The following is a 22994-nucleotide window of genomic DNA, read 5'->3' on the forward strand; positions in this document are numbered from 1 at the left end:
TTGTAAACAATGAAAATAGGTGAGTGGTACCGTTTAAAAGTCGTTGAGTGTAAAAAAAATCCAATTGTTGAGCGCAAGCGTCTACTTTCAATCGTGGAGATGCAGCCATTTAAATCGTTGAGTGGCAGCCTATGAACCTACCCGTGGACACGCGGACGCAAGGACGATCCATCATAACCCACACCCTCCCCCTCACACTCACCTACTACTGCCAACATGAACAAACTACTACTAATACTAATACTAATACTAATACTGATACTGATACTGCTGACATGGACATCGACTCAAAAAGGAACTCGAAAACACTGTTGGGTTCCCCTTTTATGTGCAGCATTTTTATATACCAATTCCCAAAACCGCTGGGAACACGTCTTTATATGGCAGTTGTAACCTAGAAACACATTCATTTTTTTTTTTTGTCGACCGGAAGACGTCATTGGAATACGTCTACATACGTCGATGTGTGTTGGGACTACGTAAAGAATTGGTTCAAAGCACGTCAAACATAAGTTAGAAATAAGTTTCGCGTAAAAAAGACATTACCGCGACGTGTTTCGACTTATGAGTAGCTTATAAGTAGCCTTTGTGGACGTGTGTAAGTGTCCGCATATCGTGTGTAAAACTTATCCCCATCGCATGCGGAACGTGTGTCATACGCCGAGTACGTCGTAAAATTTTGAACATGTTTAAAATTTCTTGACATACTCTACTTACTACGATGTATGATAGCGTGCTTTAGCGTTCTACTCACGTATACCAAACTTACTCATACCGTATTTGACGTGCCCCAACGTCTTAGACACATTTTTCTTAGGTCGGCATACGCTGGCAAGATCGCCAAGGTGTGACCGCGATGTTGTCACTTCCATTTCTACGGCAGTTATGATTCGAATCGCTGTTCGTCAGCCTTTTAATAGGCTACGTCACGACATCGTCGGCGATGCGTGCAACGCGCTATGCCGAAGTTAGACTATCGTTGGGCATAGGTTGTGTAGGCCAACAACAGGTTCAGCATTCGTTGGTATAAGTTATCTATAACACAACGAAACGTTCTGTGTCCATTACTAATATGTTATGCATACGACCAACTCGTTATGAATACGTCCGAATCTTAAAAAAAAAACATCAAAAGTTCAACGTCAGCCAGCGTTTTACATACATTTTAATACGTTGCCATCGCTGGCTAAAACGTCAATGTGTGACCGGGCCTTAAGGTATGAGGCAGGGGTGCCAGCCCACAGAGGTGAGCAATATTCCATCAAGCTGTGGATGAAGGCCTTGTAATAGATAAAAATTCAGATGTGCCAAGGAAAGACTTTTCACAATGGAGGATGCCCAGATGGTGCCTGACTTTGGAGGCAAACTTAGATATGTAATTTCCCCAAGAGAGATTAATGGCTGATAGTGAGGCCAAAAAGTTTGAGGACTGAACTTCTTCAAGAGGATTGTTGAGGAAGTAGATGGGAGGGTTCACCAGACTGTCTTTCTTGAGAAACAGAGTGAGAATGTGAGATTCAACAGGATTTAATGACATATTCCAAGTGTAGGATAAGATCATGATTCTGTCAAGGTTTCCAACAAGGAAAGAGGCTGCTGCTTGCCGAGGTAAAGATTCAGTGATGCTGCGGCATAGGGTGGAATCATCAGGAAATAGATAAAGAGGATTTTGCAGAGAGTCAGAATGATTGTTGATGAAGTTTAGGAATAGGACGAGGCCAAAGACTCTGCCTTGGGGTACTCCAGCCTTGATAGGGAGAGGAGATGAGAGGATCCCATTGAGAGCCATGTGTCTGCTACAATAGCAGAGGTAGCCAGTAAACCATGTATAGAGATGACTTTGGGTGCCATAGGTGGAAAGTGTTGAGCAAGGCGGGGTTGGGAACAGAAATGAGCAAGGCAAGGTGCCAGACTGTATGAAATGCTCGAGATGTCCAGAGATCCAGTCCTGCTCTCAAGTCTGAGACTGAGTACCTCAAAGCATGTTTGAGACAGCAGAAGTCACACCTCCAGTTCGAGTAACCAGGTCTGAATCTGAATTAATGGTCTTAGATCAGGCAGTTGGACAAAAGGAAGGATTTGCTGTTAACTGTGATGACAGATTCCATGAATTTTCTGATGATTAGAAGTAGGATAATAGGTCGGTAGTGAATATAATCTATTTTTGCACAATGTATATGTAACGCAGTTATGTTGGCTGAATTCCAAGCAAATGGAAGATGACGTAGGGCAAACAATAAGGCGAACAGAGCAGAAAGTGGATGTCTAAGAGCAGGAGAGCATGTTTTTATGCCGTCTGGGCTAGTTGCATAATCAGAGTCGAGGGTTGCCAGAAACTTCTCCACCTTCTTAGGTAAACAAGGACAAATGTGTCCAACAGCCGCGTCATAAAGGTTTTGTCTTCACCATAACAAGAAGAACAACATGGAGCTCTCTTAGAGCCAGCGTTCGCAACGCGATGCGGCTAAAAAAAAGTAAAAAAAATAGATAAATATATAAATAAAGGTTTTGTCTTCACCAGAAGAAGAACAACAACAACAAGAAGAACAATGCGGAGCTCTCTTAGAGCCAGCATTCGCAACGCGGCTAAAAAGACAGTTGTAGAGCAATCGGGTGCAATTTGTTAGGGTACATATAGGGAGCAAGGGGTTGGGCACACAATATTTGGAAGCAAACAGAATTTGGCCTTCTCAAAAGCAGCGTTGGCTGTGGTGCCATTTGAAGTGAGAGAATGGATGAGATTGGTTAGATGTTGTTTTCTGATTCTCCTGGGAGTAGACACATACTTCTTGTGGGCTTTGTGGAATGGTCTTGGGGTGCCTTTCGTTGGATTTGCCCTCCAGGAAGAGAAGTCGAGTTGTTTGAAGGCAACTGTCTCACCACATGATTCAGTGAACTATGGGGAGGAAGAAGGATATTCAGAGCTGAAGATGAGATTGGAAGAATCTGTACATAATTGAGAGCAGTTTTATATGGAAGAATTCCCAGGTTGGGTAAATATCTGGGGTGGCAGGTATAAGAGACCAGTCCTGAAATGAGATAGCAGCTTGCAGTCCCTGCCCATCATCCTGAGTGAAATGGCAGATGCTCTGGCACTGAAACGGCTCACTGAAAATAGCAAGAGAGATTATGACTCTCACAAGTACCTGATCAGATGAACCAATTGACACAGAGAAAGAAGAGGAGACATTTGCAGGAAGGTTTGTCATTGCCAAGTCCAGAAGGGAAGATTTGCCATTCGGAGACATCCAGGTCAGAAATTTCACAGATTGAATCAGGCCCATAGAGTCACAGAAGTCCTTTGACTTTGATGCAGGGCCATGGCTGTTGAGAGAGGTACCAACACCCTGCCAATTTGCATGGTGATGATTGATATCACCACATAAGAGGAATATAGAGTTAGGAAGGGTGGTTAAAAGTTGGTCCATGTTGGCAGAGACTTGTAGATGGAGTCATCACTGTTAGGAGAGCAGTGCAGCACGCAAACAAGAGATAGGAGAGGAGGGCAAGTTTCAGCCAATGGTATTCCTGGGGGTTTGGAGGTGTAAGAGACTTTGGACTTCCCGTTCGGAGGTTTTCTGCACTTGTGATGAAAGTTTGAGCTCCTCATTTACAACTCATAAAGCTGAGTTTTTCGAACAAGATTTGTCATGTTTTATTATTGTGTCTTGTTTAGGTGTTGCTGTGGTATTCCATGTTATACTTCATGTTTATTTGTTCGTTGTTTTTGCTATTTGTTCCATTTCGTATTGTTCAAGGCCTGCCAAAGCCCAACTTTCCATGGATAGAAATCCTGAAAATTATTTGTCTCCTTGTTTCTCATTTTGTTTTCCTCTTCCTGGGTATCTTGCTTCTACCTGCTCAAGATTATCCTGTTTCCTTTCCTTGCTTCAAAAAATAAAAATACACAAGCAAAAAAAACAACTTTATTTTTCACTCCACAACGATTCTCATTTCCACTTTAATTTCCTTCTGCTTCTGGTTCCACATTTTCCCCCCACCCTTCTTTTCTCAATATCTCCAAACTGAATGTACATTAAAGATAAATGCTCCTTCCTCCTTTAAACATATTTACAATCAATTTGAAAATGCATTTCAACCCTTGTATCTCCTTTACAAATGTGATGTGTTTTTCTTCTACAACACATTATGTCTCTTCTTCTTCTTCACAAGGGTTATTTTTCAAAGGTGATTGTCCACTTAGCGCTTGGTCCACCAACCAACCACCGACAAGTAAAGCACAGTGTTTCTCCGTGCGTTCAACAAGGGATTGTATCTCCCATCCCATGATCTTTATCTCCATTTGTCAAAGTCAGGAATCTGGAATCCGAATATGCATCCACCCCATCCCACCCCACCTGCTCAAAACTTCCTGTCCCCCTTTCTGCATCCCTCCTCACCCCACCCTCTCAATGCTTCCCCCATACCCCTCATGCACACAAACCTTCCCCCGCAACCCACACTCTCAAACCTTCCCCCGCATTACACACACTCAAACCTTCACTCGCACCTGACACACTCAAGCCTTCACCCGTACCCCACACAATCTTTGGCTATTTTCAGAGCTGCCTCAATGCTGGCGAGTCTGGAAGTCACTCAGGCTTATTGGCAGGGACTGCAAGCAGCCATCTATCTTTAGGACTGGAGCTCCCATATCTACTGCCCCTGACATTAACTCAACCTGGGAATTCTTTCACAGATACCTGCGTGCGCTCTCTCTCTCTCTCTCTCTCTCTCTCTCTCTCTCTCTCTCTCTCTCTCTCTCTCTCTCTCTCTCTCTCTCTCTCTCTCTCTCTCTCTCTCTCTCTCTCTCTCTCTCTCTCTGTCTCTCTCTCTGTCTCTGTCTCTGTCTCTGTCTCTGTCTCTGTCTCTGTCTCTGTCTCTGTCTCTGTCTCTGTCTCCCTCTCTCCCTCTCATACACATATTCATCCTATCTCATCTTCAATTATTCTACCCCTCTTCCCACCAATTGTGCACTGAATTGTGTGATGAGGCAGTTTCCTCATCATGTGATGAGGCAATCGACAAAACAACTTGCCTTCTCTTTCTAGAAGGCTAATGTGACTGAAGGCCATCTCAGTGCATTCTAAAAAGTCCACAACAAATGTGTGTCCACTCTCAGGAGAGCCAGAACACAATATCTAGCGAACCTCAAGATTGAACTTTAAAACTCGTCTCCCTCCAATAAAACCGCTGGCACCTTGTTAAGACAGTCTCGGGTGTATGCTCCCTTTCCATCCCTTCACTCTCTTCAAATGACATCACAGCTGACTCGTGAGAAAGCTGAATGTCTCAATTCTGTGTTTACTTCCAAATATTGTGTCCCCAATTCGTCACCCTTGGTACCCATCCTTCCCTGTCATACCCAACTTCTCCTGGACTCTGTCTTTTGCACCTAAAAATGTGGAGAAGTTTCTTTCCACCCTCCACTCTCGACCCGAACTCTGCAACTGACTGCCCTGACTCCTAAAATCCTGCTCTGCTTCTCTTTCCCACCCTCTCTCTGCCCTTTTCACCATAATATTTGCCCTCAGTCATTTTCCATCTGAAAATACAAGGAAACACAAGGAAATTAGACACAGGTGGAGATCATTCAGCCCATCATGCCTGTGCCACATCAACACCACACCAATTTATCAACACCAGATCAAAATGTGAAAATGCAAAATGTTTTTGTTTTTTTCAATGTGTTTTTTGTGGGGTTTTTTTGTAGTTTTTGTAAAAAAAAAAAATTCTTCCAGGGGAGGGGGCATGAGCTTGGGTAAAAACACACACAATATCAACCCAACAACACCACTTGATGAAACCCCAGACCAAAAGTACTCTGTAGCCATGCACACAATCACCCATCAATGCTCAAGCTCCCTAAAAGTCCTGCCAACATCCCTATACCCCTCTATCTCCAAAACTTCCAGGTACCTATCTAATTCCAATTTAAACGTATCGACTGTTTCTGCTCTCAGTACATTTCCAGGGAAACCATTCCATGCATAAACTACTCTCTGAGAAAAGACCGCTGCCTTACTACCGTCTCAACTCTCCTCTTCTTGGAAATCCATCAACATCACTGCATTACATAAAAAGGTGCAGGAGCTGAAACCTTAACTACAGACCTATCATGGAATCCATCATCGCAGTTGATATGAAATCCTTCCTTTTCTCCAACAACCTCATCTCAGATCATGAATTTGGTTTCAGACCAGGTCACTCCACCTTCGACATTCTGCTTCTACTCATCCAACAATGGATAGATGCCCTCAATGTCAGGCATGAGATCAAGGCCGTCTCATTGGACATATCTTGTGCTTTTGATACAGTCTGGCATCCTGCCTTATTCTTTAAACTCTGCCTATGGCATCCAAGGCCAACCCCACACATGGCTTAATGACTTCCTCTACTCTCATCACCAACATGTGGCACTCAGTGGAATGCTTTCATCTTCTCTTCTTGTCAAGGTTGGAGTGCTCCTAAGCAGTGTTCTCGGCCCAGTCCTTTTCCTGATCTTCATAAATGATCTCTCTGAATCTCTGGAAAATCTTCTTTCTATTTAATGATGGCTCCACCCTGTGCCATGACATCCCTCATCCTTCGGACAGGAAGGCTGCAGCCTCTTCCCTCTCTTCAGACCTTGACAAAATCACAAGATGGTGAAACACTTGGAATATGTCTTTCAATCATGCCAAATCTCAAATTATCACAATCTCTCTCTGAAAGGACCATCTGTTAACCCCTCTCCCCCTCCACCCTCCATCAACCCAAGCCAGCTGCCGACTGGGCATCCTCCGTTGTACAAAGTCCTTCCTTTGCCTACATGAACCCCTATCGACCTCATCATCTGCGCATCATCAACAAGGCCATCATCTGCAACTTGGAGTACTGCTGCTCCCTCTGGGCTGGCTCCCTAGCCTCACACCTCGTTCAGCTGGAAACTGTGGAAACAAGTACTTCAAAATTATTGGAATCTTCCACAATGAAGCTGAGTCTATCAGTCTATCACTCACTATGCCATCGTAGACTGGTCCGTGATCTCTCTGTCTTTACTGCCTCCTTTCTGGTCTTGCACCCTCTGCTCTTTCTGTGCTTTGTTCATCTCCCCTCTGCTGTTGGTGTCCCGTCTCCCCCCCCCCCCAATCTGTTTATTACCTCCGCCAGCGAAGGTGAAGGAGTTATGTTTTCACCCTTTTCTGTCTGTCTGTTGGGATTTGCTAGATATCCGTTATTGTCGGATTTTCCGCGTGCGTGCGTGCGTGCGTGCGTGCGTGCGTGCGTGCGTGCGTGCGTGCGTGCGCGCGCGCAACGTGAGGCTCCACAGCACAAACCAGCAAACCCATTTTGATGAAACTTGGCGAGCAGGTGCCATATGGGCTGTGAGTGTGCGCCTTTGAGTTTCGTTGCTAAGCAACCACCCGTTGCAATGCAGCGGCCAAAAAACCGCATCACGAATTACCTTCGGAGTGCGGGTACGTCATTACGTCAGCACGAGTACATCACGGCATGTATTTTTTTTCCGCCTCACTCCGATTGAAGGATCTACCAGCTCGGCAGGTTGTGGCCTTTAATTGGGATTCGCTAGATATCTGTTATTGTCGTTTTTTTCCATCTGTCTGTTGGGATTCGCTAGATATCCCTTATTGTCGGGTTTTCCGTGTGTGTGTGTGTGTGTGTGTGTGTGCGTGCGCGCGCGTGTGTGCACGTGTTCATGTGCGTGGCGAAGCAGTTAGACGTAAACGAAAGCGTCTTGGCATGGTGATAGAACATGGTTGGTAGAACATTTTTGCTCATTTACACTTTCCTCCATCTCCACTCTGAGGAGTGCCAGTTGGCAAAATATGTAATAGGAAAAAAATCTTTCCAGGCAGAAGAACAATTGTATGTGAACCAATACGTCTTGGCAATGAATCTTCGTCGGTGGATCGGTCAGAATGAAAAGCATCGTATCCAGCGCTTCGATCCTAGCAGATCCCTCGTCGCCTACCGGCTTGTCTGTCTGTTTATTGTTGTTTGTTTGGTTGTGTGCAAGATATCTCAAAAAGTTGTGGACGGATCCGGATGAAATTTTGTAGACAGGTTGAGTATGTGACAAGAACGAAATGATTAGATTTTGGTGAAGATCTGGATCCGGATCCGGATACGATAACTATTTAATTTTCTATGTTATTCTTCACCAATTTGAGAGATATAGCAAAAACGATATATAGCATGATATCTCAAAAAGTTGTGGATGGATTCAGACCAAACTTGGTGGACACGTTGAGTGTGTGGCAAGGACGAATTGATTCGATTTTGGTGAAGATCCGAATCTGGATCCGGATACGATAATTATTTAATTTTTAAAGTGATTCTTCACCATTGAGAGATCGGGCCAAAAACGAGATAGTACTGTATAGCATGATATTTCAAAAATGTATTGGGCCTGATATGTTCTCGTGGATCAGGCATTGCGTGGCGGAGGTTTGGGCTCTACCAAGTGCCCTTCTAGTTTTGTCCTGTTGTGTCCTGATCTGTTCATTGTTACAATTCTTGCTCTTCTGTGAGCCTCGACTATGCAAACAAAAAAAAGAGCAGTACGCAGACAGTGATAAATGAAGTTCTTGATGTAAAATGTAACTCCGCCGCAGGGATGGGGTTCAGGCATGTCGAACCCGATGAGACAATAGCCAGGGAGAGAAACAAAAGAGTCAGGGGTGTCCTGTGGGAGGCAGAATTCTGTTAAGCAGATAATGTCTGGTTTCACAGCAATGACTTGGTTAGAGCGCAGGTCTCTGATGTTGGAAGTCCACACAGTTATGGACAGAGGAGGAGGAGCTGTTGGCAGGGTGCAGGAAGGTGGAGGGGGGATTGGGGAATTGGAGAAGGGGTGTGAGAATTTGGAGAGAGGGTACGGTAGTGGGGGTTGCGTAGAGGGGAAGCTGGGAGGGGGTAGGGCAAGGGAATGGGATGAGGGGGAAGATGGAAGGGGCTTTGGCAAGGAGTAAACTGGGATGGGGCAGGGTGAGGGAGATGCAGAGAGGGGGTACACAGGGATGGCGTGGGGTGGGAGGATATGGGTGTGGAAGTGATGACAAGGCAGAGGGTACTGACCTGGAGGGATTTCACCCAGTTAATGGACTTGAAGGGGAGTTGATGGTCATGAGTCAGCCACCTTTTCAGAATGGACTTTTCATGAACCCAGATCCTCATTATACATGCTGAAAATATATCTAGATGGATGCCATTTCATCACTTGCCTGCTCCCTCCACATCCCACCGCTCCAAAAATGATAAACCCTTTTTCCAATTTCCTAAATATGGCAATATTAAATGATTTGATGTACATATATATATATATATATATATATATATATATATATATATATATATATATATATATATATATATATATATATATATATATATATATATATATATATATATATATATACATACATGTATATATATATATATATATATATATATATATATATATATATATATATATATATATATATATATATATATATATATATATATATATATAGGAATAGCATAAGCGATATGATGAATGTAACAAGAGTTTACCTTTTCTCTCGTTTTACAAATGCAATAAACTTCTCTCACTGTGATACTGTCACGATTAGTTTTAATGCAGAGTCAATATCTATTTCATTTCACCAAGTCTCAGCTGAGGAAATGACCCATGGACATGTGTTTCACATTAATTAGAGTTGGTCGGCATGAGTTGATAAAGAGAGAGGATTGTCCATTTCTCTTTCGCCCATGAAGTAAATTAGTCCATCTGTCTTTGTGATGAAAGTGTACAGTTTGATTTGTAAGCATATTACAGAGTTGTGCACATTCACTTTATTGTAAGATCTTTACATGTGTACTGCATGTAAAATGTTGCTTTTCCTCCTGAATACTTATTTTGTGAACTCTTGCATTTTTGACATTTTATGTCATCTTCGCCGTTTCATGTTATTCATCGTCGACTTATAAAATTCATTTTGTTTTGCACATGGAGTTCGGCCGACCTGGGTGCAAGAGATATTTAGTGTGATGGTTTCCATCGGTGAGAACTTTACATGGGAGTGTGAAGCGACTGGTACACCTGCGCCCTCCCATGTCTGGTTGAAAAATGGAGTTCCCTTTGACCCAAAGGTACAGTTTTTAACTTGTGGTTAATGAGGTCTCAAATAATTATATCACCACACTCCCCTGTGATAAAATGCAGCATATTCCATGTCATAATCCTGATTATTGAATTACGGGCCTTCTTTCTTCTGCCCTTTTTCTAGGATGACAATATCACCGTTGGCAGTGATGGAATGCTCAACTTTAAATCACTTGCCCTGTCCGATTCAGGGATGTACCAATGCATAGCAGAAAATCTGCATGGAAAAGCGTACACGAATGCAGAACTACGTGTGCTGGGTAAGCAGGTGACTTTTTAAATTCAAAGTCCAGACTCATCGAGGAGCAAAATAATAGAGTGTAAGGGGTTTTCAAAAAGAGGACAGTCAACGGGAATACAAACACAACCTCTAAGAGCAGGCGGGGTATGGCAAGAGGGTTTCGTAGGAATGGAAAAAATTGTTAAATAAAAATTCAGTACTTGCATTGATTAATAATGCCTGGTGTTGGCTTCGTGGTTTGGGTGGTGGCTTGGGATCCTTGGGGTCTTGAGTTCGAGCCCTGCTGGCCACTGAATTAACATCAGGGGAGTTGACTCAGCCTATCATCCTTCCGAGGTCAGCGAAATGAGCACCAGTATACTGGTAATTATCCCTGCGTGTCAAAGGCGACTAAAGGGTTGGCGTCAGGAAGGGCATCCGGCCATAAAAACATTGCCACAAGAAAGGGTACCATGATTGGAGCCTGCAAAAAGCTGACCCCTGCTCAGGGGAAAAAGGCTTTAAAATGGTGTGATGACTTGCATTGATTCATACTTGAGCATTTTGATTGAATTGAGTGCAGGCCTATTGTGACAATGTGCAATTTTAAAAAATGTCATTATTTTGGAGTAATGTCAATTATCTGTTTGACAGTCTATGTTTTTAATGTTGTTTTTTTATAATCTGTTTTTAATGTTTGTGACAGTCACAAGTTTTATCAGCCTTACACAAGTAAAAGCAATTGTTTTTGGTAAAATCAAAACATTCAACACTACTCTGCATTCCTGTTAAAAACCGTCAATCCTCAGCCATTGCTCCAGAGTTTTCCACTGACCCGGCATCAAAGATTATCCTGGCTGCACGTGGAGGTGAGGTTGTCTTACGGTGCCTTGCTCGTGCAGCACCTCAACCTACAATCAAATGGAGCCGACATGCTGAGATGCTCACAAGCTCTCAAGGGAGGTGAGGTCCATTATTGGTCGACGGATGCTTATTAATCAAGGTTTTCAAGGTGATGTCTCAGTGTGGAAAGCTTGGATGTTGATGACAACTTGAATACCTTGTATACACCTCCTTGTATGTCACATACTGTACATCTGTAACCACTGTTGGCACATTACCCTGACAACCCTTAAGAATATCTTAATAGCTTGTTGAGGAGGCATAAATGATGAATCTCAAATAAAATTAAATAAACTGCGAGGCCCATGCAGAGCCGATATGCTGAGAGTGGTAGCAATCTGAGAAAATAATGAAATCAACATCCCAGAGATCTCTGGCTCACTGCCACTCTATATCAACCTTTCCCCCCTCTCCCTTCTCCCTCCTTTACTCTGATGAAGGGTGAATGCCCAAAACATGGGTTTTTCCTTGCTTCCAACGGTGGTTAGGATACCTTAAAATACATTTGATTTCCGTTGTTGTTCTCCCTGCCCACTGATGCAGAACAATACAAGCCTTTATAATTACAGCGCAGCGACATCGCGCTGTTATATAATTGGCTATTCTGTCCTGTGTCTTCTGTCACACTTATTGTTGGGTGTGATGTGGGCGGAGATTGCCGGGTGAATTGTGGGCGGGGTTAATGCGGAAGAGCGACATTTTTTGTGCTGAATCGTTTTCTGTGTGATGCCGGAAGTTGATTTTCTGAGCAGGAAGTGATAATCTCCCTGTTCCGTTCGTTGTTGACACGCAGCGTTGTAACTCTCGTTACAGCGCGGCGACGTCGCGCTGTTATATAATTGGCTATTCTGTCCTGTGTCTTTTGTCACGTCTTCTGTCACACTTATGGCCGCTTACGTCCCTTTGATCTGAGGGCTATAAATAGAAATTTGTCCAACGTCACAACTCTTCCCATCATGCATGCTAATTCACCGTGTCTACATTTAAATTTTATAACTGCAAAATTGTTTCATCATTCTTAACCAAGACTTTTACTGCCCCCAGCCGTGCGATATCGAAGTATTCGCGTCTTGTTAAAAAATAGTTTTCCATTCCACTGAGATAGAAATGCTTTGGTGTAATAATTGTTGAAGGGTTTGTTGTATTGTAGCTATTGTAGGGTTTGTTTCTACAATTAGTGTCCCCAATTTTTAATGGAACCCAAGAGTTTCTTAACCCAAATAGTGGTTTAGTACTCCTAAGGGTCTGTTTTTTTAATTGTTTTTTTTTTCTTCCTGCACTTCCAATTTCCAAACTGTATCAATTTCTAAGCTGTATCTCAGATCCGGCTGGGACTTTTGGAATGAAAATTTGCATCATTAATGTGAATCAAAAGGATGTGTGGATGGCATAATGTTTTTGACCATTACCTAATTTTAAAGTTCATGACCCAATTATAGTTAACATTTTTCACAATAACTTGACTATGGTTTGTCCGATGAGAACAAAATTGCCCTCTCCAGATAGCTTAGAACAAGGTGCATTTACGTTTATTTTACATCATACCCTTCTGGGTAAAAGGTTAAGGTCTTAGACCCTGAGGAGTACTAAAAAACACCATTTAGTTTTTTTTCTGCCAATGTCCTTGACTGCATCTCAGATCAGGTTGGGACTGTCAGAATGAAATTTTGCATCAATAATGGGAATAAAAAGTATGTGGGGTTGCCAATTTGTTTGACCTTTATCTCATTTTAAGGTCTTGACCCAATTATAGACATTTAAACATTTTTCACTACAGCTTGACTAAGGTTTGCACTTATCTGAACAAAATTGCCATCACTAGATAGCCTACAGCAAGGTGCATTTACAATTAATTTGCATATACTCCTCCAAGTTAAATGTCAAGGTAAAATGGCGGTCTGAAAAAAAGTTTTTTTGTCATCGCTCAATTTTTCCAATGCGGAATGTTAAAGACCGCTTGGCCTTCCAACATGTTCTTGCATCATCATTCCATACCTGCACTGAAGTTGTACACCTGATATTTGATTAGCGTCCTTGACCTACTTTTTTTTGATTGTGACCTAATTCACAAAAAACACCTTTTTGATTATAAGTTAATTTTCATGATGTTGAGTTTTATGGATAGATGGTAGATGGGGCCACATCTTATTTTACACTCTATCCCTAAATGTTGAAGTTCAAGGTCATATGGCAGTCCAAAAAGAATATCACATAACTTGGATCATGGGCACCGGGGGAGACTTACCCTTGGCGATTGCTTTGTATTCCCAGATATATAGTTCTTGTAGTTATTATTATACTTGGTGTGATTTGAGCAGTTCAATATTACCTTTTCTTTATTCTTCTGGTCAATGCTCATGATAGAGCTTGTCAGAAATTGATTAATTCTCCCTCCCCAATTTCCCCACCCTGCAAAATGTATTTCTTTCCATTTTCTTACCTATCATAAGATGAAATTGTTACAAATTTCAATGTTTTCAGTACTTTTTGACCAAAAACTGCCCAACAATGGATGATGTAATTACATACTTTGCAAGTGCAATCAGTTTGTGAAGCCATTCTGGCATGAGTATGTCTACACATCACAGAAAATATCTTTCTGGTGTGAAATCAAAGTTCGCTAAACATCACTCCCGTTCTTTTAACCTCTCAGTGTTACATGCGTACAGCATGGCACTTTGAATGTTCTCAAGAAAAAGTATTGAGCTTGGGATCCTCGGATCCTGACCTCAAATCCCACTTGCTGTTGAATTAATACCAAGTGGGGTTGACTCTGCCTGTCATCCTTCCGAGGTCGGCAAAATGAGTGCCAGCTTGCTGGTATCCTGTGTCTGAGTGGCAATCCGTCCAGGATTGTGCCCAATAGCCAAGGAGACTGCTTAGGCAGCACCAACGCTCTGTACAGAGTACGGTCCGGATGGATGGATGGATGGATGGGTGGAAGAAAAAGTATGGGGTTGGGAAAATATGGAAAGTGTGGTTGGAAAAAATAAAGTTGTACTATACTAGAGATTCTAGAAAATGTGTGCTACATTTTAATAATAATTAATACTTTTAAAAGAACACCAGATTGTGTGCATTTTTGTTTATAGGACACTTTGCCTTCAAAGGGAAATGTGATATCCCAGATTTCTTTCATTTTTTGACATTGTTGTTTTTACCATCAGGAGGAAAGTGGTGGATGATGGAAGTCTCATCATAGCAAATCTCACTGATGCAGATGAAGGAAGTTACACTTGCTTTGCTGAAAATTATCTGGGAAAAGATAAAAACGTGTACACACTCAAACTGAAAAGTAAGTATAATGTCAAACAAATCGCTAAAAAAAAAATCATTGTGATAGCTTATTCTGGCTTCTATGTCACAATCAGTCAGTCCTCTGCACTGATTGAATGCTGAGCAAACACTATGAAAGAATGAGCATTGTCTTTGTATCCCATGTCATCATCTCGTTTTTTTGCATACATGATTGAGGCTTGTGCAAGAGCTGGAGCAAAATGGAAAGGAGGAAACATCAACAGCAGAGTAAAAGTGAGAGTCAGATCAAGGGAAGGGGGAGAAGTACACTTGGGGGTGAACAAGCTGAATAAAACAGCAAGAAGAGGTAGGGGAAGGTGGGGATGAAACAGAAAAGGAACAAATCACCCAACAACTAGCAAATGAAACGAGGTGAGGAAGAGAGGGGGGAGGGGGTGGAATCACAATAACCTGGAAAAAGGGGAGTGCTTGGGAGTTAGGTCATTTGAGGTAGAAGAGATTGCAAGCATGGATGGGGGATAACCTGAGGTGGTATAAAGCTGTCTCAAAGCCCTGGAGGAAAGGATGGGACCAAACAGATTGGTGAAATTGGTTCCACAGGTGAGAGAAAAGAGGAACAAATGACTGGAAGTGTGAACAGTGAGTAAATGACTGGCAGACCATGTGCACCGTGCAAAAGCTGTGAGGGACAGAGGCAAGAGACATTAAAAACTAGAACGGCACTCGGTAGAGCACATACCTTCACTCGGCTGAATAGTTTATGTTTTGCATCCCACTGATAGGCCAGATCTTCTGACCTGAACAAAAATCTAATCGGCTTGTTCTTGTCACCTCACCAACTCATCCACCAAGTTTTGTCATAATCCATCCACAACTTTTTTTATATGTCGTGCTATATATCGTTTTTGGCTCCATTTCTCAATGGTGATGAATAACTTCTAAAAAATTTAAAATTTCTCATATCTGCAACCAGATTCGGATCTGCACCAAAATTGAATCATGTCATCCTTGTCATACACCAAACCTGTCCACCAAGTTTTGTTGAATTTGTCCACAACTTTTTGAGATATCATGTTAAATAGTTTTTTTTTTAGCTCGATCTTGCAATGGTGAAGAATCTCTTAAAAAAATTATAGGATATGGATTTTCACCAAAATATAATGATTTCGTCCTTGTCACACACCCAACCTGTCCATCAAATTTTGTCTGAATCCGTCTACAACTTTTTGAAATATCCTGTTCACAGACAAACAGACAGACAAACAAACAGGATGTCATGCAGAGCACAATATTGCGAAATCCCTCAAACAAATTTGACCTGATAAATAATTGTTGGTTGAATTAAATGACCAAATATTCAAATATTGTTCAAATTTCAAGTCAATTGCGCAAAAATTGATGATTTTAGAAATCTGGCCTATGTTGACCTTTTGACCTCCAGATAATTGGTGGTTGAATTCAATGACCGAACATGCAAATCCTCTTCAAATTTCAAGTCAATTTAATGAAAATTGAGGATTTTAGAAATATTACCTAAGTTGTTGACCTTTGGTCTATTGTGACCTTTTGGCCGATGTTAACCTCAAAATCAAAATACTTGTTGCAAAATCAATAGACCACTTGGTGAAGTTTCATGAAGATCGGCTTAAAATTGTGACCTTTAGGCAATTGACATACAAACAGACAATAACACACGTGGCCCACCAATATACTTCAAAAATCTTTGATTTCCGCAAGTACCAAATGGACAATTAGAACGGCCACTCAGTAGAGTGCATATTTCTGCCAAGCTGATTAGTTTACGTTTTGTATCCCACTAATAGGCCGGATCTGGATTTGGATCGTAACCAAAATGGAATCAATTCTTCCTTGTTACATACCCAACCTGCCCACCAAGTTTCACCCAAATCCGTCCACAACGTTTTCAGAAATCCTGCTATATGTCGTTTTTGGCACCATCTTTAGTGAAAAATTGCTTTAAAAATTCTCAGATCCAGATTTGTATCTTCACCAAAATCTAATCATTTCATCGTGTCACATACCCAAGCTCTCTTCCAAATTTTGTCTGAATCCGTCCACAACTTTTTGAGATATCCTGTTCACAAACAAGCAGACAGACAGACAGAGAGACAGCAATGAAAACATAACCTCCATCCACGTTCGGTAGTGGAGGTAGACAGACAGGAATGAAAATATAACCTCTGTCCACCTTTAGTGGTGGAGGTAAAAATATATCAAATATCTCAATATTTTATCATAAAACATTAATATAAACCAGAACTCACACATTCAAAACCACCATTGTGTAGGGTGAACAAAGTGGGTGATAAAACATTCCTGTGGAGTACCATTGTTGCAAGTGATGTATTCAGACAAAATGTTAACTAAACTAACTTTTTGACATACGCAACAGTATGTCAAAAAATCTTCTTTCCATAATTTAAATTAGGATTCACACCAATACCCCATAATGTCCCCATCAATAAATGAGCCGGAATTGTATTGAAAGTCGATGAAAAATGTATAAACAGGACCCGTGCACAAGCTGCTTCTTTCTCAAACAGAATTACCACTGCATCTTGAACACCTCTCTTTTCCCAATCATCAAATTGAAAAGGATTCATGCATGCCTTCACCTGCTCCACAATGATGTTTCTCACAACCCTTTCTAAACATCGCATGGGTATGGCAGATAATACTATTGGTTTATAATCATTAAATAATTAACTGGTTTGGGCATTTTAGGTACATGTACAATGACAGAGGGCCTCCACAACTTCAGAACTACAGTACTTGACAGTCCTATGACAAGCTCAGACCCTACATAACCTCCATCAAACTAATTATTAGCTGCTTGTGAGGTAAAGTATAGTAGTGGGGCAACTTAGCAGATCAATTGTGCATTTTGTAAGGAAAGCACCAAATTTGGCACACTAGTAGCCTAACATTATGAACAGATTTGGATATTGGGCCATCTCAAATTCAACCGCTGATGGCTGTGGCAGCCATTTTCCAAAATGGCCACTAGCGGTTACTATAATTTCACTCTAACATTGGTTTGAACATTTATTAAAAGCTGAATTAAGAAAAACATAACCTGTAGCCACCTCAAGTTTAAAGATAGCCGCCATTTTGCAAGATGGCTGCTAATTATTTGTTGTACCGGACGACTATCCCACTCATAGAAATTGGTTGTTGAGAATGGTGGCAAATGAATTAATGGCTACGTCTGATTGATATGAATACCAACATCGCTTATGTAAAGTCAGTGGTTGTTGAGCATGGTTGCAAACGAATCATGGACTGCGTCTCATTCATATGAATACCGAGATCCCACTCATAGAAATTGATCGAGAGATGTCTGATTTAAATGTTCTGAATCAGTGACACAGTCTACTCTGTTAATATTCTCTCAATTTTGTGAGCACTCTCCCTCACACACACGCAAAGCTGTGCATTCAAGTGTGACCTTTTTGCACTTGCAACGCTTCAGACAGCTCTTCTTGCACTTGCACGATACTAGCTCATAGCAGGTGTGGGCTGCTTTGGGTAGCTTCGTCCAGTGTGGCTCGTACACCCCCTCATCATTCTTGACCCAGCGCCAGCTGGATGGAGGAGGCAGCTCTGGCGTTGGTAGCAGTGTTTGACCCCACACATGGCCTCCTTGGTAGGCCGCCCTCTTCTCATGCTCCTCCAGAGCTGCCTTGGTTGGCGGGATCAGCTGAACGTTGTTCTTCTTCGCGAGGAGTTTCTTCCAGGCCCTTGTCAATGTCGTTGTACATGCTGGTTCTGTCATAGAGCAATATGACGAACCTCTCGATGGTGTGTATGACATCGTTTGGTATGCCACTTTGTGCAGAGGATAGCTTCAGCAGTGTGTCTGTAAGTTCTGGCAGAACGGTCCAGATTGTCCAAGCAATCTTCTTACCATGTCCAGCAAAGCTAGATAGAGTGTCACACCCAATCAGAGCGTGAAACATTGGGAGTGCCTGTGCCTTCTCTGGTCCTAGGCCAGCTGCTATTTCGTGGGCTGCCAGGTACCGAAAACTCTTCCCAGTGCCAAATGCTAGCCACAGTTCATCTTCTGGTCACAGTCCCTGGGCCACTGACACAGCCAACACCACAACATCGGTGTCAATTGTCTTGATCAGTATCTTGTGGTGACCATGGTTGGCTGCATGGGATGCATGCAACAACATTCGACTGTCAGCTTCTTCGTGGCTGCATGGGGCGAGCAAGGCCAGGTCTAGCAGCGGTGGCTTGCTCAGGACTGCCTCTCCATCAGTGATAACCAGCTGCTTGTCATCCTGGTCAAACCACCTGAAGATAGCTTCTGATAGGAACTTGAACAGCTCGGTCTTGTTGGTGTCCACTCAGAGGAAGTTCTGCTAGTTTCTAGGTATAACTGCTGCTCCGACCACGCATCTACGCACTCCTTTTCCACGCTTTGATCTTGCACTGCCTTTCAGTGAATCAGCCACGTAGCGGTCCCAGACCAGGTCCAGGCGTGACAGTCTGAAGCTTTGTTGACTTGTACGGTATGAAGACATCCTGGGCATAGTCATCAAAGTTCTTGGCTGCCGCAGGCTTCACCATCTGGACAATGACTGCCCCCATCAAGAACTAGGCTGGTGGTATCAGGAGCCTCTGATTGGGCATTGGAGAACTCTTCAAAGCATTTGAGGAGATCACTCTTCGTACCTAGACGTAGACTTTCTCCATCGGAGAGAGCTGGAAGACACACTTGATTCTCATGACAAAAGAACTCTTCAAGGTTTCTATCCCTCTTCTGGCAACCGACGTAGAGCCGTGAGAAAAGTGCCACGTCGTTCCTGAGAGAGGCCAGATGCTGTTTCTCTTTGCTCACACTTCTCGGGGTGGAAGTGCTAAACACCTTCAGCTTGTTCCGACGAATTGCATCATCAATTGGCTTGGTCCTTTCCACCAGACATTCTCCGGTGAAAGCCTGGAACTGCTCTTGGCCAATCTTCTTCACATTTCTGACATTCTCAACTGCAGCAGGACCTGCAATTTCCTTTGTGTCAAGGACAACCAGATCCATGCTCTCTTCCTCAAAGGGGTTGCCAAGCTCTATGACGCTGACAAGGGCACAGACATCCTTGGTGAAAGAGGTTTGCACACTTGGTGTCTGGTCGTGATGACGTGTGTCCTCTCGCCTCCCCCAGTGTTGATGGCCATCTTGGAACTCTTCTAATGGCCCTGGCAACTTCTGGCCCAGCAATCATTCAATGTGGCAGGGCACTTGGGTTATCAGTGGGGCCGACTGCTCCACCATCTCCTTTGATGCATGCGTTGTTCTGTTCATGTGCCTGGTTGATTGGGATCGAAGAGAACATGTTCTTCGTCTTCTGTACAGTGAAGTTGCCAGCCATAAGTTCTCTAGCTACATCTGGGTGCTTCATTGGGAGTGCAATCATGTCCCTCAGGTGAACAGGGACCCACCTGGCATAGTGTGTGTGGTCTAAGGCATGGAACCATGGGACCAGTTCCGTCACGGCATCAAGGTACATCGTGAATGAAGCCTGCCGCAGAGAACGCACGTAGACCAGTACCAATATCTCTAGTTCCAGCACAGTTGCCCAATACTGAAAGTTGGGAATGTCTTCTCCTCTCTGGTGACACCATTCTTCGAACTCAGGCAGGTCTTCTGCATCATCAAAATACATCATACAGTGGTGTTCATACGCACAGTGTTGCAGGATGTGCAGTGCCGCTGCAGTGATTTGATGAGCTCTTCTTGTGCGTGTGACGTGGGAAGCTCGCAGGAAGGAGTCGGCTGTCCCTGGCGTTGCAATCTCAGCTTGCACCAAGGCTTGTACCCAGCCACTTCCTCGCAGCCAGTCGCCCAGCATCTTCAGGGCAGCCATCTCGATGTGGAGCCCACCAAACATCACCACCATCTTTTCTTCACCATACTTCTCTGGCCACTTCCACTGAATCTGCTTTGCCAAGGCAAACAGTGGCTGGTCCAAGGTTACGACAGGTGTCTGGCCAGGATGCACATGTTCTACAGCATTCTTCACCACATCCATGGAGTACTGGATCATGGCCACTGTGTGGGCACTGTCAAGGAACAGTGGAAGCAGGGCGGTGAGGCTGATGGTTCGAGTTAACGGCGGCTGGCGACTGGCATGAAACGCTGACCACGATATGTTCTCGTATGTCCCAGTGTTGTCCTCTAGAAGCCGCCTTGCGTGCTCTAGCCACATGTATTCCTCCTCAGTCTGCTCCTTGAAGTCATCTCTGGTCAAGGGCACCACTCTAGTAGCTGGAACAGACAGGCTTTTCATGCTGGTAGTGACTGGGGGCACATCAGTATAGTAGTGTGGCAAGTGGCCGACCATCTTCGAGCTAGCATCTCTAGATCCACCAACGATTACAATTCTTCGGTCCACTCCTTCTCCAGTGAAAGAGGAGTGCTGGAGGAGGGAGATGGCTGTACCATGGAAGGACTCTTTCGCTGTCGTTGAACTGGGATTGTGGTCGATATTGTCTATGGCTGATGTGAAGACATTGCTGCGCATCTTTGGGGGGAAGACCACTTGTTCTCTGTGAAACTGTTGGCAGGCACTGTTCCCCATCTGAGCCGAGAGCTCGAGAACACGGGCATATGAGATGCTCATGCCCAGGTGTGACAACCTGTCTACTAACTCCCTCTTTCATGTGTGAGCATGCAACATCATCCCTACGTATGTGGGAACTGGGGTCTCCTGTGCAGCACTGTGCCTGGCAGTTACAGGTCCTGTGGTGCGATGTGCCCAGTTGTGCTTGATGCAGTTAAACTTAAGCATCTGGGCAATGGCAAGTGCTGCAGGGGTTGTGTCTGCCATCTGATCCTTAATACTAGGACCCTTGAGGACCATGCTCACCAGGGCAAGCAGCAGTGATGGCACAGATTCTCCTTGGCATCCTTCAGGGAATCCGTTGAAGGGCTCAGCTTCTTCAAACATGTGGCGGCGCACGGTCTGTGCAGCACGTGCAAGATGGACCATATCATTATCACTGTCCAGATCACAGGCTTTGATGAGAGCAGCCCCAACGTCTTCTTCAAATTACCAGCAGGACGTCTCTCCCCTTTGTGAGTGCGCGCATGTCAGGGAACTGGGTAAGGAGTCTCTGCTTCAGTCGTGTGGAGTGGACCCTTGTGTCGAGCTTAACCCCAAGCTGTTCCATTCTGGACTGATAGAGCTCTACGAGATTAGCTACCTTGAACACCGGTGCTGTCTCCTCATCTCGCCTAGCTTCTTCCATGTAGAGGACCAGTTTGGCGAAGACAATACGTGATACTTCTCGCTCCTTGTCTTTGTACTTGGGTCCCTCAGACTGGGCCTTTCTAACACGGTTGTGCAGCACTGATAAGCACTTCTTATGGTACTTGGCGTCCTGGGCGACCATGTCCCCGGCACTGAGTCGGCCGAGCAGTTCTGTGTCTTCAAGAATGGCTGCCCAGTCTCGAACTTTACTGTCCATTTGAAATGTTGCAACTTCGTGAACACCATCGGTTCCCACAGGTTGTCTGCAGAAGAAACACTGGGCTTCTTGGGCCTTCTCTGTACTGGATGATCTTGAATGAAATCTGGTGCGTTTGCACGCATCTGGTACGTCATGGATCTCTCCTTCTGTCATAAGTGTTCGCTTTTCTGCCCTTTGCAATTTTGTATTGTTATATTTGAACTTGCATGTTTGATGGTACAAAGCATTGTTTGCAACCATGGCCGCTTCAATGCCATACCCTTCGTTGAGTCTTTCCAACTGAAGTGTTCCTGGAAGTTGTCCAAGCTCACTGAATCTGATCAAATTGGCTGCGAGTGAACTGTACCCACTCCCAGAGTCTTTTCGCTTGGACTGTGAAGGACATGTCAGAGACTCAGCTTTGTCCTCTTGGCAAATGATACACAGCTTCCAGTTAGTCTGAGTTGGGTGCGTTGATGTTGATGGGACAGGACGCTCAAGGCCAACCAATTGGAAGATCTTGGACATGGTCAAGTTGTTCACTGTTACACTAGGTATCTTCTGTTCACCAGCAACCACCACCATCAGGATCTGCAATGACACAATGTAGGATAAATTAGTTATGAATTAAACTGGTTTTCTCCTAGCCCATAGTCATAAATACTATTGCCACTTGGAAAATCTTCTACAGACGCTGGTGACGGCACATAGACAATTCACACCCATCATCTGAGTTACATGGCTTCATTCCCAATACTACCGAATTCATCCATATTTAAGTTACTTCGAGCCGATGTGCTGAGATGTGTTGCGATTGACTGTAAGAGTCAATAAAAACGCAGTTTCAGAAAACGGAAGGGTTACTCAACAAACTGACCAAAACAAATTAGCTTAGCCATGAAAATGGAAACGAGAATGGAAAACTACTTACAAATGGTTTGGCATTGCCGTCAATCAAACAAAGATAACCAGAAAACTAACGAGTTATCA

The 22994-nt window shown here is 43.5% G+C and overlaps 1 protein-coding gene and 1 pseudogene across 6 annotated transcripts in view; one reads left to right on the forward strand and one right to left on the reverse strand.

The window, feature by feature from the left end:
• Positions 1-22994, forward strand: part of LOC147019491 (contactin-4-like) — a 182287-nt gene that overhangs the window by 114758 nt on the left and 44535 nt on the right. For all 6 annotated transcript variants that reach the window (XM_085894029.1, XM_085894030.1, XM_085894032.1 and 3 more), the window contains exons 10-13: positions 10001-10137; positions 10275-10410; positions 11180-11333; positions 14441-14568. In XM_085894029.1, the coding sequence (XP_085750155.1) occupies positions 10001-10137; positions 10275-10410; positions 11180-11333; positions 14441-14568 (555 nt within the window). The remainder of the gene's footprint in view (positions 1-10000; positions 10138-10274; positions 10411-11179; positions 11334-14440; positions 14569-22994) is intronic.
• On the reverse strand, positions 14645-22532 carry LOC147019492 (uncharacterized; annotated as a pseudogene).

This window comes from Eptatretus burgeri, chromosome 9 (assembly GCF_056783735.1).
Source record: "Eptatretus burgeri isolate ZD-2024b chromosome 9, Ebu_testis_v1, whole genome shotgun sequence".
Lineage (NCBI taxonomy): Eukaryota > Metazoa > Chordata > Myxini > Myxiniformes > Myxinidae > Eptatretus > Eptatretus burgeri.